This window comes from Octopus bimaculoides, chromosome 7, assembly GCF_046866305.1.
Source record: "Octopus bimaculoides isolate indiv1 chromosome 7, ASM4686630v1, whole genome shotgun sequence".
Lineage (NCBI taxonomy): Eukaryota > Metazoa > Mollusca > Cephalopoda > Octopoda > Octopodidae > Octopus > Octopus bimaculoides.
In genome coordinates, this window is record NC_142934.1 from 58,130,117 (window position 1) to 58,146,858 (window position 16,742).

General features: G+C 32.6%; 1 protein-coding gene across 1 annotated transcript in view; it reads left to right on the plus strand.

Moving 5' to 3' along the window:
• Window positions 1–318: 318 nt before the first annotated feature.
• Window positions 319–16,742, plus strand: part of LOC106872911 (inositol-3-phosphate synthase 1-A) — a 31,361-nt gene continuing 14,937 nt past the window's right edge. The window contains exons 1-2 of the mRNA XM_089355368.1: window positions 319–574; window positions 1,076–1,361. Of these exons, the coding sequence (XP_089211494.1) occupies window positions 449–574; window positions 1,076–1,361 (412 nt within the window). The 5' untranslated portion in view covers window positions 319–448. The remainder of the gene's footprint in view (window positions 575–1,075; window positions 1,362–16,742) is intronic.

Consider the following 16,742-nt stretch of genomic DNA (forward strand, 5'->3'; position numbering starts at 1 on the left):
TAAAAAAAAACAAAACAATTAAATAAATAATAACAACACGAAATAAGTACTACTGATAAAGTCAAGGAAAAATACTAGAGAAGAAAAGGATTGTCTGCATAATTAATAGACACGCCACTGAAAACATTTTCTCTTCCCTCTTCTGCAAATTAAAAAATTTCTTCTATACTTATATCTGAAAAGAACATCTGGAAAATTATTTCCCAAAATTCCATTCTACCTCTGTGATACAGTATTATAAATAAAAGAAATAAGTAAATCAATAACAAAATAGCAAGCACTGATCACTATATAAATTTGCTGCTGAAGCCAACCGGCAGCAGATTCAGCAACAGCAGAATCAGAAGCAACTACTTTTACCCTGAGGATTATTCTTACCTATCTCGATATTATAACGTATCGTGTTGTGGTGTTTGTCAGCCGGTAAAACGTCAAACATTATCGCACCATGTCTGCCAAGCTTTTGAAAGTTAAATCTCCCAATGTCAAATATACAGATGAATATATTGAAGCAGAATATGATTATTCGACCACAAAAGTTACTGATGATGGGGATTTTCTCATCGCCGAACCAGTACGTGTCAAAAAAACGAATTTAACAAATTTTATCACCTGATGTTCATTAATACTTTTATTAGAGTGTATATATTAAATGTGTATAAATAACATGCATGTACATTTCCATATAAATAAATACGTATATGTACATACAAACGGCACACATGTTCATATTTGCTTATATAGATCTATATCTATATACATATATGTATGTATGTGTATATATAGACGCACGCATATAGCTGTTTCCAATTTATTATTTTCATAAAGCAATGAATATAAATGAAGATAGTGCCTAAATCAACATTAAATTCCATATTTCTATCGTTACATGCATCATTTTATGTTTGTGCATGTAATATATTTGTGTATATATTAACGCGTGTGTGTGCGCGCGCGCATGTATGTGTATGTATATAATTCTCCGTTGAAATTCAGAATATATCTGATATCACCTTGTATTCATTGTTGTTCATTTGTTTTCTGTTTGCTTTTTCTTTTTCAATTTTCTCTTCAGGTAACAACTAAATACACTTTTCGAACCGAGAGGAAAGTTCCTCGTCTTGGTGTGATGCTGGTGGGCATCGGAGGCAACAATGGTTCCACCTTGGCGGCAACGTTGATAGCAAATAAATGCGGGATGAAATGGCCAACTAAGAAAGGGATACAAGAAGCCAACTTTTATGGATCAATCACCCAATCTAGTACAGTATGTCTGGGGAACAGTCCTAGAGGAGAAGAAGTTTTTGTACCTTTAAATTATCTACTACCCATGGTAAAACCCGAGAATATCATTTTGGATGGTGAGTGCCTTAGCGCTGCTTTGATGTCTGTTCTAACCACACTTCGATTAGTGATCGGCTTTGTTTAGCTGGTTTGTATTTTGTCTAGAAATGGAGATTTTAAATTGAGTTATTCTTGAATTGTTTACATTCTTCACTTTCGGAACTGCTATTCATTTTCTTCTGGTACACTGATTCCAAGTTTCTGGAATTTTCTATCGTACATTGATTGATCAGTCTCTCAGTCAGTCAGAATATTTTCTTTTTTATTCGGAAAATATCCATGCATATCATATCTTTTCTCTTTCTAGATTATGGTTTAAATTGTTACATATCTAAGAATTTATTTATTCTCGTTCTATTATCAGATTCCAGACAATTTCCTAAGAATTAATAGCATACCTACCGATGTGTGCTGCCTCCAAATATCGGAATTAGTTGTGAAAATTTGTTTTGGAGTTTCGGAGTTTCGGAAAATTCATGCACTACCACTTCGTTTCCTCGTAACTTGCTGAAAATTTAAAAAAATTCTTTCTTGAAATTTTCAGCTAATACATTTCGGATAATGTAGATTAGGATTATCTCAGAATTTGATGTTGTAAAAGAAATTGTAGGATCGGATAATTCATACACCTTAATTTTGTTTTCTCATAAATTTTGATGAATTATGATCCTCCCCAACAAAATTTTTTCACATCAAATTCCAATTTAATCATAATCCACATCTGAAACGTATCTATGTTTCTTTTATTGTTTCAGTCATTGGACTGCGGCCATGCTGGGGCATTACCTCGAAGAATTTTGGTCGAACGAATCGACCCCAGTATTTTCTTTTTAAGCCTGGTACTTATTCTCTCCGTTCTCTTTTCCCGAATCACTAATGTTACGGGAACGTGGGCACAACGACACTGGTTGTCAAGCGGTTTTCCTCTATCAAATCCACTCACAAGGCTTTGGCTGACAACCCGAGACAATAGTAGAAGACACTTGCACAAAATGTCACGCAGTGGGACTGAACCCGGAACCGCGTAGGTCGGAAGTAAACTCCTTACCACATAACCACGCCTGCGACTATTGTAGAAAAATTCAATAAAAGAATATCCGTTTTTCAGACTTAAAAGAAAAGAAAAATGTCGAGAGGTGGGAATTATGCGAAACGTCATCCCTCCCTCCAATTTTCTTTTTCACACCAAATTCCGACATAATCGTTATTACTTGTAGAAAATTTTATTAAAAACAATATGCATTTTTCATAAAGTTTTGAAGTGACGAAGTCGTGGGTGGGCACACATCTGTAGTTTTATCGAATTGTTCTTCGTTAACCCTTTGCACTCTGGAATTTTCCATTTCTTCTAATCACGGTTTTAGGGATATATGAAGCATTTTCTAGAATGAATTGTTATTGTTTTTATTATTTTGACTGGGTTTTAGGCTTCTATCTGACTATTTTGATATTTTGCATTTCTCTTTGGTTTTCTTGACTTGGTTGTGAGATTATGAAGTTCCAAAGACCCTGCGCATGGCCTTTGCTGGTCCTTTCCTGATACCTTTTAGAATTCAAAGCATTTCTTTATTTTGTGTAAGATTTTCGGTAAGCTTTTTTTTTTTAGTTTACTCTTACTCTCTCTCTTTTAGTTGTTTCAGTCATTTGACTGCGGCCATGCTGGAGCACTGCCTTTAGTCGAGCAAATCGACCCCAGGACTTATTCTTTGTAAGCCTAGTACTTATTCTATCGGTCCCTTTTACCGAACCGCTAAGGTACGGGGACGTAAACATACCAGCATCGGTTGTCAAGCGATGTTGGGGGGACAAACACACATATATATATATATATTCGACGGGCTTCTTTCAGTTTCCATCTACCAAATCCACTCACAAGGCTTTGGTCAGCCTGAGGCTACAGTAAAAGACACTTGCCCAAGCTGCCACGCAGTGGGACTGAATCCAGAACCATGTGGTTGGTAAGCAAGCTACTTACCACACAGCCACTCCTGCACCTAGTTTGCATAGAATTTTTACAGGTATTTTCTACAAGCCACCAAGGGAGTCTATGCAGTTGCTGGATCTGCTAGAAATACCAGCCAAGTCTCCCTCAAATCAAACCATACCCCCCCCCCCCCAAGAAAGGGCATATATAGTTTTAGATGAGTCGTGAAGATTTTTATCTTTTTAACTAATATTATAAATACAAGAATTCTCCAAAATTGTTATGCTACTTACTGTATGGTGCATAACTTGCAAAACTTTCCTGGAGATCACCAAATATGATAGACTCTGGAATTTCCTAATATTACATGTGTCTATTCTAGCCAGTTATAGCAATCACCATAACTGTAAAACTGGAATTTTCCAATATGTCTGTTGACTCTGAAGCTGTCTTTCACTCTTTGTCTCCATATATGACAGACTCCAGAATTTTCCAGTATTGCTTGTATAATATAATCTTCTGACATTCTTAGTTCTGACCTGCTACAGCACTCTTCCAAGCTTACCTTTTGTTATCATAACTGATAGACAATAGAATTTTCCAGCATATGTGATGTGTGTTGTGTTGATCTGTTATAACAATCTTTTTGTTATTCTAAGTAACAAACTCTGGTACTTTTGAGTGAGAACTTTTGTCACCATGAATATTTCTAACTTCATAATATTGCTTCCTAGCTTTTGAGTATTTTCTACTCTTGTCACCAAAAGTAACAGGCTCTGGAATTTTCTAATACTACTTATTTGATGTTTGTCAGTTCTGGCCTTCCAAGGAAGTTTTTCAGTTTAACCTTTTGTCTTCATAACTGACAGATTCTGAAATTTTCCAATATTATTGATAACTGTTAATTCTAATCTGCCATGACAGTCTTTAAATTTTGTCATTATAACTGACATTCTGGAACTTTCTGATGTTCCTTTTATGATGGCTGTCAGTGGAGGAATGCTATAGCAGTTTTCCAATTTGTCACTATAACTGACACTCTGGAATTTTCTGTTATTTCTTGGGTCTTTTAGATTTTCTTGCTGACCAGTCTTTCAGCATTACTTTTTCTCATCAAAAGTGACAAACTCTGGAATTTTCCAATACTGTTATGTTGGCCTCCCATAACTGTTTTTATTTTTGTTCAACATTTCTGATAAACTCTGGAATTTTCTAATATAATACATCTGTTAGTTATAATACTTTTTATCTCTATAACTGGCAGACTCTAAAATTCTCCAATATTAAAGGGTAAAGACCACCCCTTTGGTCATGAATGACCATGGGGATTGCACCTAGGAAGTTACCCTCCAAGGTACAAGTCCGGACAAGTTTGTTTATGGAAGACCAGCAGTCGCCCATGCATACCAGCCTTCCCTCACCATACCAGCGATGTTATCTATGGGAAAGGCGAAGGTTGATATATCTCCTATATTATATATCTGTTAGTTCTGGCCTGTTTTAGCAGTCTTTATATTTTGGTGCTAAAACTCTGGAAAGTTTCAATATAATAAGATGTCCATTAGCTCTGGAACAATCTTTACACTTTGTCACTATAATTAAGATCCTGGAATTTTTCAGCATTACTTATGTCATATAATTCTGGTCTACAATAGCAGTCTTCCAAGCTTACATTTTGTCATACACTTGCATTTTGCTAAATGATATATTCGTTCTGGCCTTTGTCACCATATCTGTCAGACTGGAATTTTCCAGCATTACTTTGATGATACCTATCTGTTACTTCTCTGTAGCCGAGCAGTCTTTCAACATACCTTTCTGTCATCATATGTGACAGCACTCTGGAATTTTCCAATATTATTTGATGTCTTTTATTTTCGTCTGCCATAGCTGCTTTCAGTTTTTGTCACCCTAAGTCTGAAATTTTCTTTTATTACATTTCTCTTAGTTCTGACTTGTTACAGCAGCCTTTATTTTATGTCACCTGTCACCATAACTTAAAAACTTAGGAATTTTTCAGTTAAAGCAAAACATCTACTAGTGCCAGAGCAGTCTTCACCCTTTGTTATCATAAGTAACAGACCCTGGAATTTTCTAGTACTACTTATGTAATGTCTGTTAGTTCTAGCCTACCATAGCAGTCTTTAACTTCTGTCACAGTATCTGACAGATCCTGGAACTTTCTAGTTGTCCTTTTATAATAGTTGTTTGTTCAGACAGCAGTCTTCCAACATTACGTTTGTCACTGCAGTTGGAATATCTTCTAGTATTACTTATGTCTTTTAGTTGTCTAATGTTGGAATACTCAGCAGTATTCCAACATTACCAATTTTCCAATATTACATTATGTTTATTATTTTTGGCCTGCCATAGCATTCTTTAACTTTGGTCAACTTGACCGACATACTCTAGCGTTTTCCAATAATATAAGATGTCTGTTAGCTTTGGAGCTGTCCTTTTGTCACTGTAACTGAAGCACTTTGGAATTTTCCTATAATATGTTTCTATTAGTTCTGGTCTGTTATAGCAGTCTTCCAGTATTATCTTTTGTCATCACAAATGAAATGTTTTGGAAAGTTTTCATAACTTCGGAATTTTGTAATATCATAAGATGCCTGTTAGCTCTGGAACTTGTTTTTATCCTTTGGTACTATAACCAGCAGACTGGAATATTCCAGTATTATTCACATGATGTCTGATAATTCTTGTTTGCTCGAGTAGTCTTTAATTTTGTTACTAACTGAGAAACACTGGAATTTTCCAGTATTTCTTATATATGATAAGTTAGACCTGCTATAGCAGTCTTTCAGCCCACCTTTTGTCACAGAACTGGTAGATTCTGGAACTTTCCTGTATTATATTTCTGTTCTGACCTTTTATAGCAGTCATACCTTTTGTCACCGTAACTAACAGACTCTAGAATTTTCCAACATTATATAGCTGCTCTGACTTGCTATAGCAGTCTTCTATTATTATCCTTGGTTTCCGTAAATGACACACTGTGTTTTCCAATATTATATTTTTATTAGTTCTTCATCTTTTGTTAAAGCAGTTGCTGACTTTTGACACCAAAAATGACTTTAGAATCTTCCAATTTATAATATTCTTCTTACCTCTGGATCTATTTTTGCTCTTTGTCATAACTGACAGATTCTAGAATGTTCCAGAGTTATATATTGTTTCTTAGTTCTGCCCTACAATCTTCCAAAATTACCTTTGTCACAAACTTCCATTAATATATTGCTGTTAGTTCTAGCCTGTTAAAGTAGTCTGTTAATATTACCTTTTGTCACCATAAATGACACACTCTGGAACATTCCAATATTATATTTCTGTTCTGGCAGTTTTTAATTTTTTGTTATAGCAGTCTAGCTTTTGGCAAAAAACTGTCAAATGTCTATTAGCTCACATAATGCCTGATAATTCTTGTGTGCTATAGACTTTGGAATTTTTCAGTATTTCTTATTTGATAATTCTGGCCTGCTGCAGCAGTCTTCCAGACTACTTTTTGTCACAGAATTAACAGGTGCTTGAATTCTCCAATATGATATTTCTGTTATTTCTAACCTGTTATAGCAGTCTTAGCTTTTTGTTACTACAAATAACAGACTCTGGAATTTTTCAGCATTTTATGTCTGTTTTGACCTGTTATAGCAGTTGTCCAGTATTGCCTTTTGTCATTATAAATGACACATTAAGGAATTTTTCCAATATTATATTTTTATTAGTTCTTCATTTTTTGTTATAGCAGCCTTTGGCTTTCAGTACCAAAAATGACACTCTGGAATTTTCCAGTATTGTAATAGTTTTCTTAGCTCTGGATCTGTTTTTACTCTTTGTCATAACTGACAGATTCTAGAATGTTCCAGTATTATATATTTTGTCTCTTGGTTCTGCCAAATAATCTTCCAAAATTACCTTAATCACAATAACTGACATACTCTGGAATTTTCCAATAATACATTTCTCTTGGTTCTAGCCTGTTACTGCAGTCTTTTATTACTTTTCGTCACCATGCTGCAGCAATCTTTAACTTTTGGCACCAAAACTGACAAACTCAGGAATTTTCCAACATTATAAGATGCCTGTTAGCTTTGGAGCTTGCTTTTACCCTTCAACACTATAACTAACAGACTGTGAAATATTCCAGTGTTACTTAATGATGTCTGATAATTCTTGTATGATAATTCTTTTTTTTACCAACACTGAGAAACTCTGGAATTTTCCAGTATTTCATAAATGATGTCTGGTGGTTTTAGCCTATGATAGTAGTTTTCTGTCACAGAAAACCTTTTGTCACAGAAGTAACAGATTCTTGAATTCTCCAATATTATATTTCTGTTAGTTCTAGCTTGTTATAACAGTCTATGCCTTATGTCACTGTAACTGAGTGACATCTATTGCTTAGATGATGTCTGTCACTGTTCCCTGCTATAGCTGTCTATCAATATAACACTCTAGAAGTGTCCAATATTATATTATGCCTATTATTTTTGTCTGCTTTAGCAGTCTTTACTTTTTGTCATAAAAAGTGACAGTCTGGAATTTTCTTGTGTTATTTAAATGGTGACAGATTCTGGAGTATTTCATGTAGAGCAGAGTATACATGTTGTTCCCAGACTTTGAATTTTTTTTATGTATTTCTTATATTATGTCTGCTATTTCTGGCTTCCTGTAGCAGTCTTTATCTTCTGTCATTATTACATTTTGTTCTATAATTGACAGACTATGGAATCTGGCGAAGTTACTAATTATAATGTCTGCTAGTTTGACCTGCTGTAGCAGTTCTTCTGCCTTACATCACCATAACTAACACTGGAATTTTCCAATGTCACTTGTGATGTCTGTCAGTTTTCATTGCTATAACAGTCATGCCAACCAGCATCTTTAGTCACCTTATCTGTGACTCTGGAATTTTTCATTGTTATATGATGTCAGTTTATCTTGGTCTGCTATATTTTTGTCTGTATAATTGACAGACTCTGGAATTTTTCAGTATTATTTACATGATGTCTGTTAGCCCTGTCTTGCCATAGTAGTCTTCAGGATTACCTTTTAGTCACCATTACTGAGATTCTGGAATATTCTGTGCTTCATAGAAAATTTCTGAAAATTGTGGATGATAATCTGCTACAATTTTCCAGCAGTATACATCTGAGTTTTATAACTGTTTAAAAGGTACTTCCTCTAAATTTTAAAACATTGCTTCAATATTGATTATTAGCATTTACTCTATATCCAACATTGATAAATGGTCAACAACATAAAAGAACTAGTAAAGAATTTCCTTATATATAGAATGCTTCTTGGCTTGCTACATTGACCAGCATCAGGTAGATTCTCATTTATGCATTCTTAATAACCACTTTAGAAATTTTCCCTCAGTTTCGTGTTATAAGAAAGTGTATTAAATAAAGCTTTGGTATGTGAAATGAAAATCAAGGTTTAGCTTACTTAATAAATTCTATTTGAATTTTCTAATTATTCTATATGACATCTAGGATATGAACTAGAGTTTTACTTAAAATAATGCATTTTCATAAATTAAATTTTCCACCAATTCAATGCAGCTTATGAAATATACAGGGTTTTGTATATCTCATAAGTTTTATCTTTATCAGATTACTTTAGAATTTTTTAATTGTTCTATGCAATTTGCAAAATATGAAATAGGGGTTTTGCTGATCAGAATGTATTCTAAATTTTCCATCTATTAAATACTGCATAACTTTAGAAGATCTGTATGGAATTTTCCAATTGTTTTGTGTGACATTAACATATGAAGATAAGGCTTTAATAGCATAATTTATTCTTCTGGAGTTTTCTATCAGTTCAAGGCTGCTTATTAGACAATGGTTTGATTACCTCAACTTCAGCTGCTGGTTCTGGAATTTTCCAGTTAATCTATATGATATGCAGTGTATGAAATAAGGTTTTGCTTACCACAATACATTCTAAAATTTTGTATTAATTTATTGAGATATAAGCTTCTATTACTTCAGCAAATTCTTCTAGAATGTTCCAGTTTTTCTGCATGCCATTTAGAGTATGAAATTTTGCTTACCATAAATACATTATTTTAGAATGGAATTTTCCATCAATTCAGTGCTACTTAAGAGATATAAAGGATTTGTCTAGTTTAGCTTTAGCAGATTCTGGAATTTTCCAATGAAATAGATATGTCTTTCTTCAATATATTCTAATGTAATTTTCCATCAATCCATCAATTCTTTACTGCTTATGAAAGGTTTTGTTTGTTTTAGCAAGTTCTTGTGGAATTTTCCAATTGTTCTATATGGCTCACAAAATATGAAATATGTTTTTCCTTTTAACATATTCTGGAATTTTCCATCAATTCAATACAGCTGATATAAAATTCAAGCTTTTTATTATTTTAGCTTCTACAAATTTGAATTTTCCAATTGTTTTATGTCATACAATGTATGAAAATAGTATTTTACTTCAACACCCTTTTCTAGAATTTTCTACCAATTCAATGCAGCTTTTGAGATTATCAGAATTTTTCATTACTTTAGCTTCTGGGATTTTCCAATTATTCTCTATGATATTTAGAATATGAAATAGTTTTGCTTACCATATATAATGCATTGTTCTAGAATTCCTATCAATTCAGTGCAGCTTATGAGATATAAAAGACTTTTGCTTATTTTAACAGGTTTTCTAGAGTTTTCCAATTGGTTTATGTGATATGCAGGATGTGAAGTAGTTTTGCTTTTCATTCTTCTAGAATTCTTTTCATTTCAATTTCGTCTCAAGAATTTATTTTATTCTAACAAAAAAAAAAAGGCTTGTAGGTTGAAGGTTTTTCATCATTCTTATGCAATTTTAGAGTTGTTTTATGGTGTATCTATATACCTAAATAGTTCTCAAATTGGTCTCTTGTTTGTGAAGATATAGAATCTTAATCTATGCTATATAATGCTGAATGTATTTTTAGGCACTTTGATCTTCAATAGCAGTACTTGTCTCTCAGTCCATCTATTGTAAATTTATTGAACTGTCTTACTTACAATTAATCTTTTTTGATTAATTTTGATTGCCCCATTTCCCCATTATATAACAAACTCAATCTCCTTTAACTCTGACAAACAAACGAACTTGAATTTATGTACAATTTCCCTCCCTTTTACCCCTTTCATGTTTTCCCCCTATTCAAATAAGGCTCTAACTAGAAGTTATGTTAAGAGATTTGAGGTTCAGGTAAGTGTGCAGTTAGGTATTGTATTTTCTCTCCTGTATGTATCAAGTCTCTCATTAGACTTCAGAATAGAGCACTCATGAAAGAGGCAGATGAAATTGCAAAGACTAAGGAATTTCTGTTTTTGAGAGATGACCTGAAAGAAATTAAATTGGTAAAAATAAAAATAGAAATTGAAAATATTTCTGGTATGATGTTGGTGCATGAAAGTGAATGACTTTGTTTGAAGAATGAAATAAATGTGAATCAGAGAGAGATATAGAGAATTTATGCATGAATAACATGGATGTTAAACAGAAATAGTTGAAGTGAACTAAAGAAATCTAGATTGGGATAGGCCAATGAAATCATTACAGTTTAGGGAAGAAGAAAAGAAGGAAAAAAAAAAAACAATTGAAGAAAAGAAATCTTGCAAGCCATTTAGAATGTAATTCTGTCAGTGTTTAATTTTCTGACTTCTACAGTCCAAAATGCTTTATTAATTCAAATGAGCTATATTAGAATCAAATCTACTCAAGATATGTTGTTAGAATATCTCACAAACATAATTTAACAGGTTGCTTATTGGTTGATGATTCCAAATAATTTTTCTAATCAATGAAACATTTTCTCTGAAACTAGCTTGAGAGATTTTTTTATATCTTGGATTTTTTCCATAGTGATAGTTAAGTTTTTGTTGAAAAACAAAACTGGGATTGGATTTATACTGGATTGTTTTAAAATAAGTAGAATGGTAGAATCATTAGTGTTTGGCAAAATACCTTTTGATATTTAGTTCTTAGTGATGCTTGTGCTTTAAAGACAGATGAAAGTATAAACCCTAGTGCCTATTATGAGGTTATTTCTACCCTTTGTATTATTATTAACTTTGACTGGCTTGAAGAAGGAATAATGCTACACAGATCCTCTAATTAATGGAATATCTGGGATGTTGTCTGTCATCCTATGTAACACAAAGCCGATATAAGAAAATTTAACTACATCAGTTCTTCTCAAAGTGAGTCGTACTACATCATAGTGGAGGGGGCAGTGCAAAATTTTATTTGGATATTAGGAACAAAGGGGGAAGTAGGGATGAGAGGGAACAATAGATAAACCTGTATCGTCTTTTTAGTTTTTGACTCTTATCTAAAAAAAAACATTAATTGTAATATTATGATAAACCTGCTTGTTAGACACAATCACAACAACCTCATCAACAATAATAAACTTAAATGTGTATATGTAAATAAGCAAAGCTGTATATATATATATATATATATATATAACATTTTCTCTGAAAATAGCTTTAGAGATTTTTTTTTATCTTGGATTTTTTACATAAGTAATAGTTAAGTTTTTGTTGAAAAACAGAACTGGGAATAGGATGGGCCTTATTCTGGATTGTCCTAAAATCAATAGAATGGTAGAATCATTAGTGCTTATAGTTTTTGCTTTATAGTAGGATGGTGCTATATGTGGTGAGTAGCCACATATGTCAAACTAGTACTGAGAACTAAATTACTCTGGTCTGATATTACAAATATGTACATCAAAAATGGTGGTGGTGAAAGGCATTGATAATGTGTTAATAAAGGATAGGGGTGATAATTTTAAAAACAAGGTTTAAGAGGCGCTGAATATTAATAATAATACAGCTGAAACAATGTAAAGCTATGAATGAAACATTGAGTGTAAAAAATCTAATTTGAGACTGGTGGCGGTGAGTAAATGCTGACTTCAATTTGTGATATCAGTACGTGGAAAGGTTGGAAATTTTTCATATGTACAGTGATAAGTAACTTGTAAGGATTGTATGTGAATTTTTAAAAGGAAAAAGTTGTTTGATTCTGGGTTTGGGTTGGACCAAAATTTTATCAATACCAAGACATTGTGGTGATTGAATAATATCTGTGATTTATGAATCCTTAAGAATGAATAAAAGTGATTTAATGAAGAATGTTGGATTTTGTGAAATCTTTAATACATTCCAAAGTTACATGACTACTTTTAATCATTGTCTTTTCAGCTGTCCAGTAGATTGAATATTGCAAATTTTTTCCTGAAAAAACTTAGTAAATATAAGTTGAAGGTTGAATGAAAATTTAAATTGTTGTAGTAGTTGTAATTCACTGTTCTTCGTGTGTGTGTGTGTATATATATATATATATATATATATATTTTTTTTTTTAAGGGTAAAGACCCCCCTCCCCATTTAGTCATGAATGACCATGTGATTGCACCTAGAAAGTTACCCTCCAAGGCACAAGTCCGGGCAAAGTTGTTTATGGAAGACCAGCAGTTGCCCCTGCATATCAGCCTCCCCTCTCCATGCCACCAATATTATCCAAAGGAAGGGCAAAGGTTGATACAGCTTGGCATCAGTGATGTTGCAACTCATTTCTACAGCTTAGTGAACTGGAGCAACATGAAGTAAAGTGTCTTATTCAAGAACACAACATACAGCCTGGTCTGGGAATCAAGCTCACTACCTCATGATTGTGAACCTGATGCTCTAACTACTGAGCCATGTGCCTTCACAAACACATACACACCCACATATACATATATAAAAAAATATTTGTGTTAGTGTTTACATAGGTTTTATATATTATGTAGTGAGGGTTATAATCCAAACTGTGACCTCTTGAAGCATATCTGCTTATTCCAGTGCTCCAGAATTGTATATAGATGTTATATTTGTGTGAGGTATGCATAAGAGTTGAAAAATACTGGGAAATATCTTCTTGCAGAGTTATTACTTATCAAAACAGGAGATTGAAAAAATTTATAATACCAAAAATGTTTCCAGTTTTCTGTTATGATACATTTTAGATATATATTTATATATATGTGTTTGTGTGTACACCAACAAATGTATGTGTTCTTATATATATGTGTGAGTGCGTGTGTACGCAAACAAATGTATGTGTGTGCCTATTTATATATGTATGATGTATCTATACACACGTGTATAATTGTGTGTATGTGTATATGGGATATTATTATTTGTTGAAAGCTAAGTCTGCATGAGTTGCTACTCAGGGTTTCACATTCTTGTTCTTGAAGAGTTGTCAAATGTCAGGAATGAGGAACTCCACATAGCAACTCTTGTAGACTCAGTTTTTAAATAAGTTATTCCACTCTGCAAGTGCATCCATTTTAGCATACACCTCAGAGGAGTTGAGTCAGTTCCGACTAGTGGGAATATGGTTTTCATAGGAAGGCTGTACAAAAAGTATTGAAAGTACTGAGTGAATATCTTTTTGGGGGGGTCAATTGCAATTCACCCAAGTGTGAACACAATCATCTATATTATATATGCATACCTACAGTACACACATATTATGTGTGTGTGGTGTGTTTATATATATATATATATATATATATATATATATATATAAATAAATAAGGCAGCAAGCTGGCAGAATCATTGGCACGCTGGATGAAATGCTTAGTGGTATTTCATCCATCTTCATGTTCTGAGTTCAAATTCTGCCAAGGTCAACTTCGTCTTTCATCCTTTTGGGATTGTTAATATAAGTACCAGTTGTGTACTGGGGGTCAGTATAATTGACTATTCCTCTCCCCTAGGTCTTGTTCCTATAGTAGAAAAGATATATATCTAAAATATGTAAATATAAAATATGTATATATAAAATAAGTATATTAGGTAGAATGGGTAATGTATAAATCCTTCCATCTATAGGATAGAAGGAACTATTACATTTCAGTATACTTTAAAATAATATAATACCCAAAAGTATGCAATAATGTTTTGTGTATGAAAAGTGTCTTTTGTATATAGTCAGGTCATTTTTGTTGATGTCAAACAGTAAACTTGGTTAAAAGTTCAGTTCCTGTCACAATAAGTTTTGAATTATGACAAGTTTGTTCTCGTTTGGTATTTTTATATTTATATTGGGTTGAATTTTGTTTTATTGCAAAAAAAAGCAAGATGTTAGCATAGTATTGTTTAAGATTGACATACATATCCTTGAGAATTTGATTTGGTAGCTTTCTTTTTAAAACTAATTCGAGACTCAACTTGTTTGTTATCCTGTTGAGAAAGCAGCTGTGTATGTTTAGAAAGCAGGTTGTATCAGAGGATAGTTCTTCTCTATACGGAGAAGAGTTTGTTGGGAAATAATTATGCTATACATATTCTGTTGTTTTGGGCAGTGGCAAAAATATCTTCTGTATGTGTGTGTGTGTGTGTATGTATATATATATATATATATATATATATATATATATATATATATATATATATATATATGTACGTACGTACGTACGTACCTATATATGTTTGTATGTACAAACAAAATGTACTAGCTTCACCGAAATATATTTATACACACACACACACAGTAAAAAAGAATTTTGTTAAAGTGATTATCTCCACATGGTGAGTTGTAATGAAAAAATATATAATAACAGAAGGAAAATGCACACAGTTTACATAGTTTTAATATATTTTAAAGGGCAGAGTATTGCGATAGTCGACTAGTTTTGCATTTTGCTAACATTGAAATTATTGCAATTTTGTATTTTCTTAAGACGTTTTTAGTCCATGTTCTTGTAAATGAATCGGCATGTAGAAAAATCTAAGTGGGGGTATATATGAGTGAGTGAGTGCACAAATGAAGAAAAGAGGCACTTGGCACATTTGGTAGGAGTTATGTATATTTTTAATAAGTTTCATTCAGCAGTGGATGACTTAAAGTTTGTTGGCTTGTAGGATAGATTAATCTCATATCTGATGAGATGGGTTTCTCCTACGATCCAATGCAACTTGGAGCTGAGTCAACCTCTCATTAAAATATATACGTATACTTTATAACTTTTATGTAACTATACATGCATATATAATTATGTAAAAGTTGAATTAGAAAATTAGAAACATTATCCGATATAGAAAACAATGTGTTGGATATAGTGGGTAGATAGAAGCTGACAGTTTACCCAATTTTGCCCTTGGTGACACTTGAAGTAGTCTGTCAAATTTTGATATACCATTAAAAAATATATATACCCTTAAAGTATATTCTGTTTTGCTATAAAGCAATGAAATTACTTTGACAGAAAAAGTCAAATTTAAGACATATATTATCATTTTTGAAACACTTGAGGTTGACATCTAGCAGCTATTGGCTGTTCCCAAGAGTCAGATAATTGCACAAGCTGATATTTAGTGAATTACATACGCTGAAAATAATCCATCCTCAGGTGGTATTGATGTAATTTTTCTAACATTGAAAGCTGAATTTTCATTTTTGTTCACAACTAACATATACTGGAGTTGTTTGTTCAAAATAACTATGTATTTATACAAGTGAATTTGTTCATATAATTTAACTCTTCTTTTATTTCAGTTTATCATAATTTAATAATTTCCGTTATCATTGTAAATAACTATTACTTTATTGAGTTGTGAGATATAGAGCAATTCACATGGCTACACATTTTTTTTTCTTTTTAGCCAAGTAGGAAGTGTTCAAGAGTAAAAAAAAAATATGGGCAGCACACCAGGCGAAGTGCTTGGCAGTATTTCGTCTGCCGTTATATTCTGAGTTCAAATTCTGCCGAGGTCGACTTCACCTTTTATCCTTTCAGGATCGATTAAATAAGTACTAGTTACTAGTTGTGCACTGGGGGTTGATGTAACCGACTTAATCCCTTTGTCTGTCCTTGTTTGTTCCCTCTCTGTTTAGACCCCTGTGGGCAATAAAGAAATAAAAATTTGGGATTAGGGAAATTTAGCTCAATCTTTTGAAATAAAAGAATGTATTATGGATTTTTTAAAAAATCTAAAGATACTAGTCCAACTCCTAGTGTGAAAATGAAAATAATGTTTCAAACAGTGAGATATATTATGCAAGCAGTATAATTTTTAATTGTTTAGGCAAGTTAAAAAAACAATAGCTACATATCTATATGAATAAAAACAATTCAGGAATCATTTGGTTAATTCGTTTTCATAGTGAAATTAATAGTTAGTGATTGTGTGCCCAAGATAGCATTGTCCTTTCACAAGATCATTTATTGTCATGTGTAATAGAAAATGCCATAAAATTAGTTGTCTTCAGTAATGACTAAAATTTTTGAAGATTAAAGACATGATGAATGATCTCCCCTCTACGACTCAACGAAAAAGTAGCAACGTTTATGTTTTATGGTCAACGTCTAGATGCCATTAAATGCATTTTATGTTATTTTAAAATGTAGTTCAAATTTACAAGTTTACCTTTTGCATTAGTATTTTTCTAGTAGTTT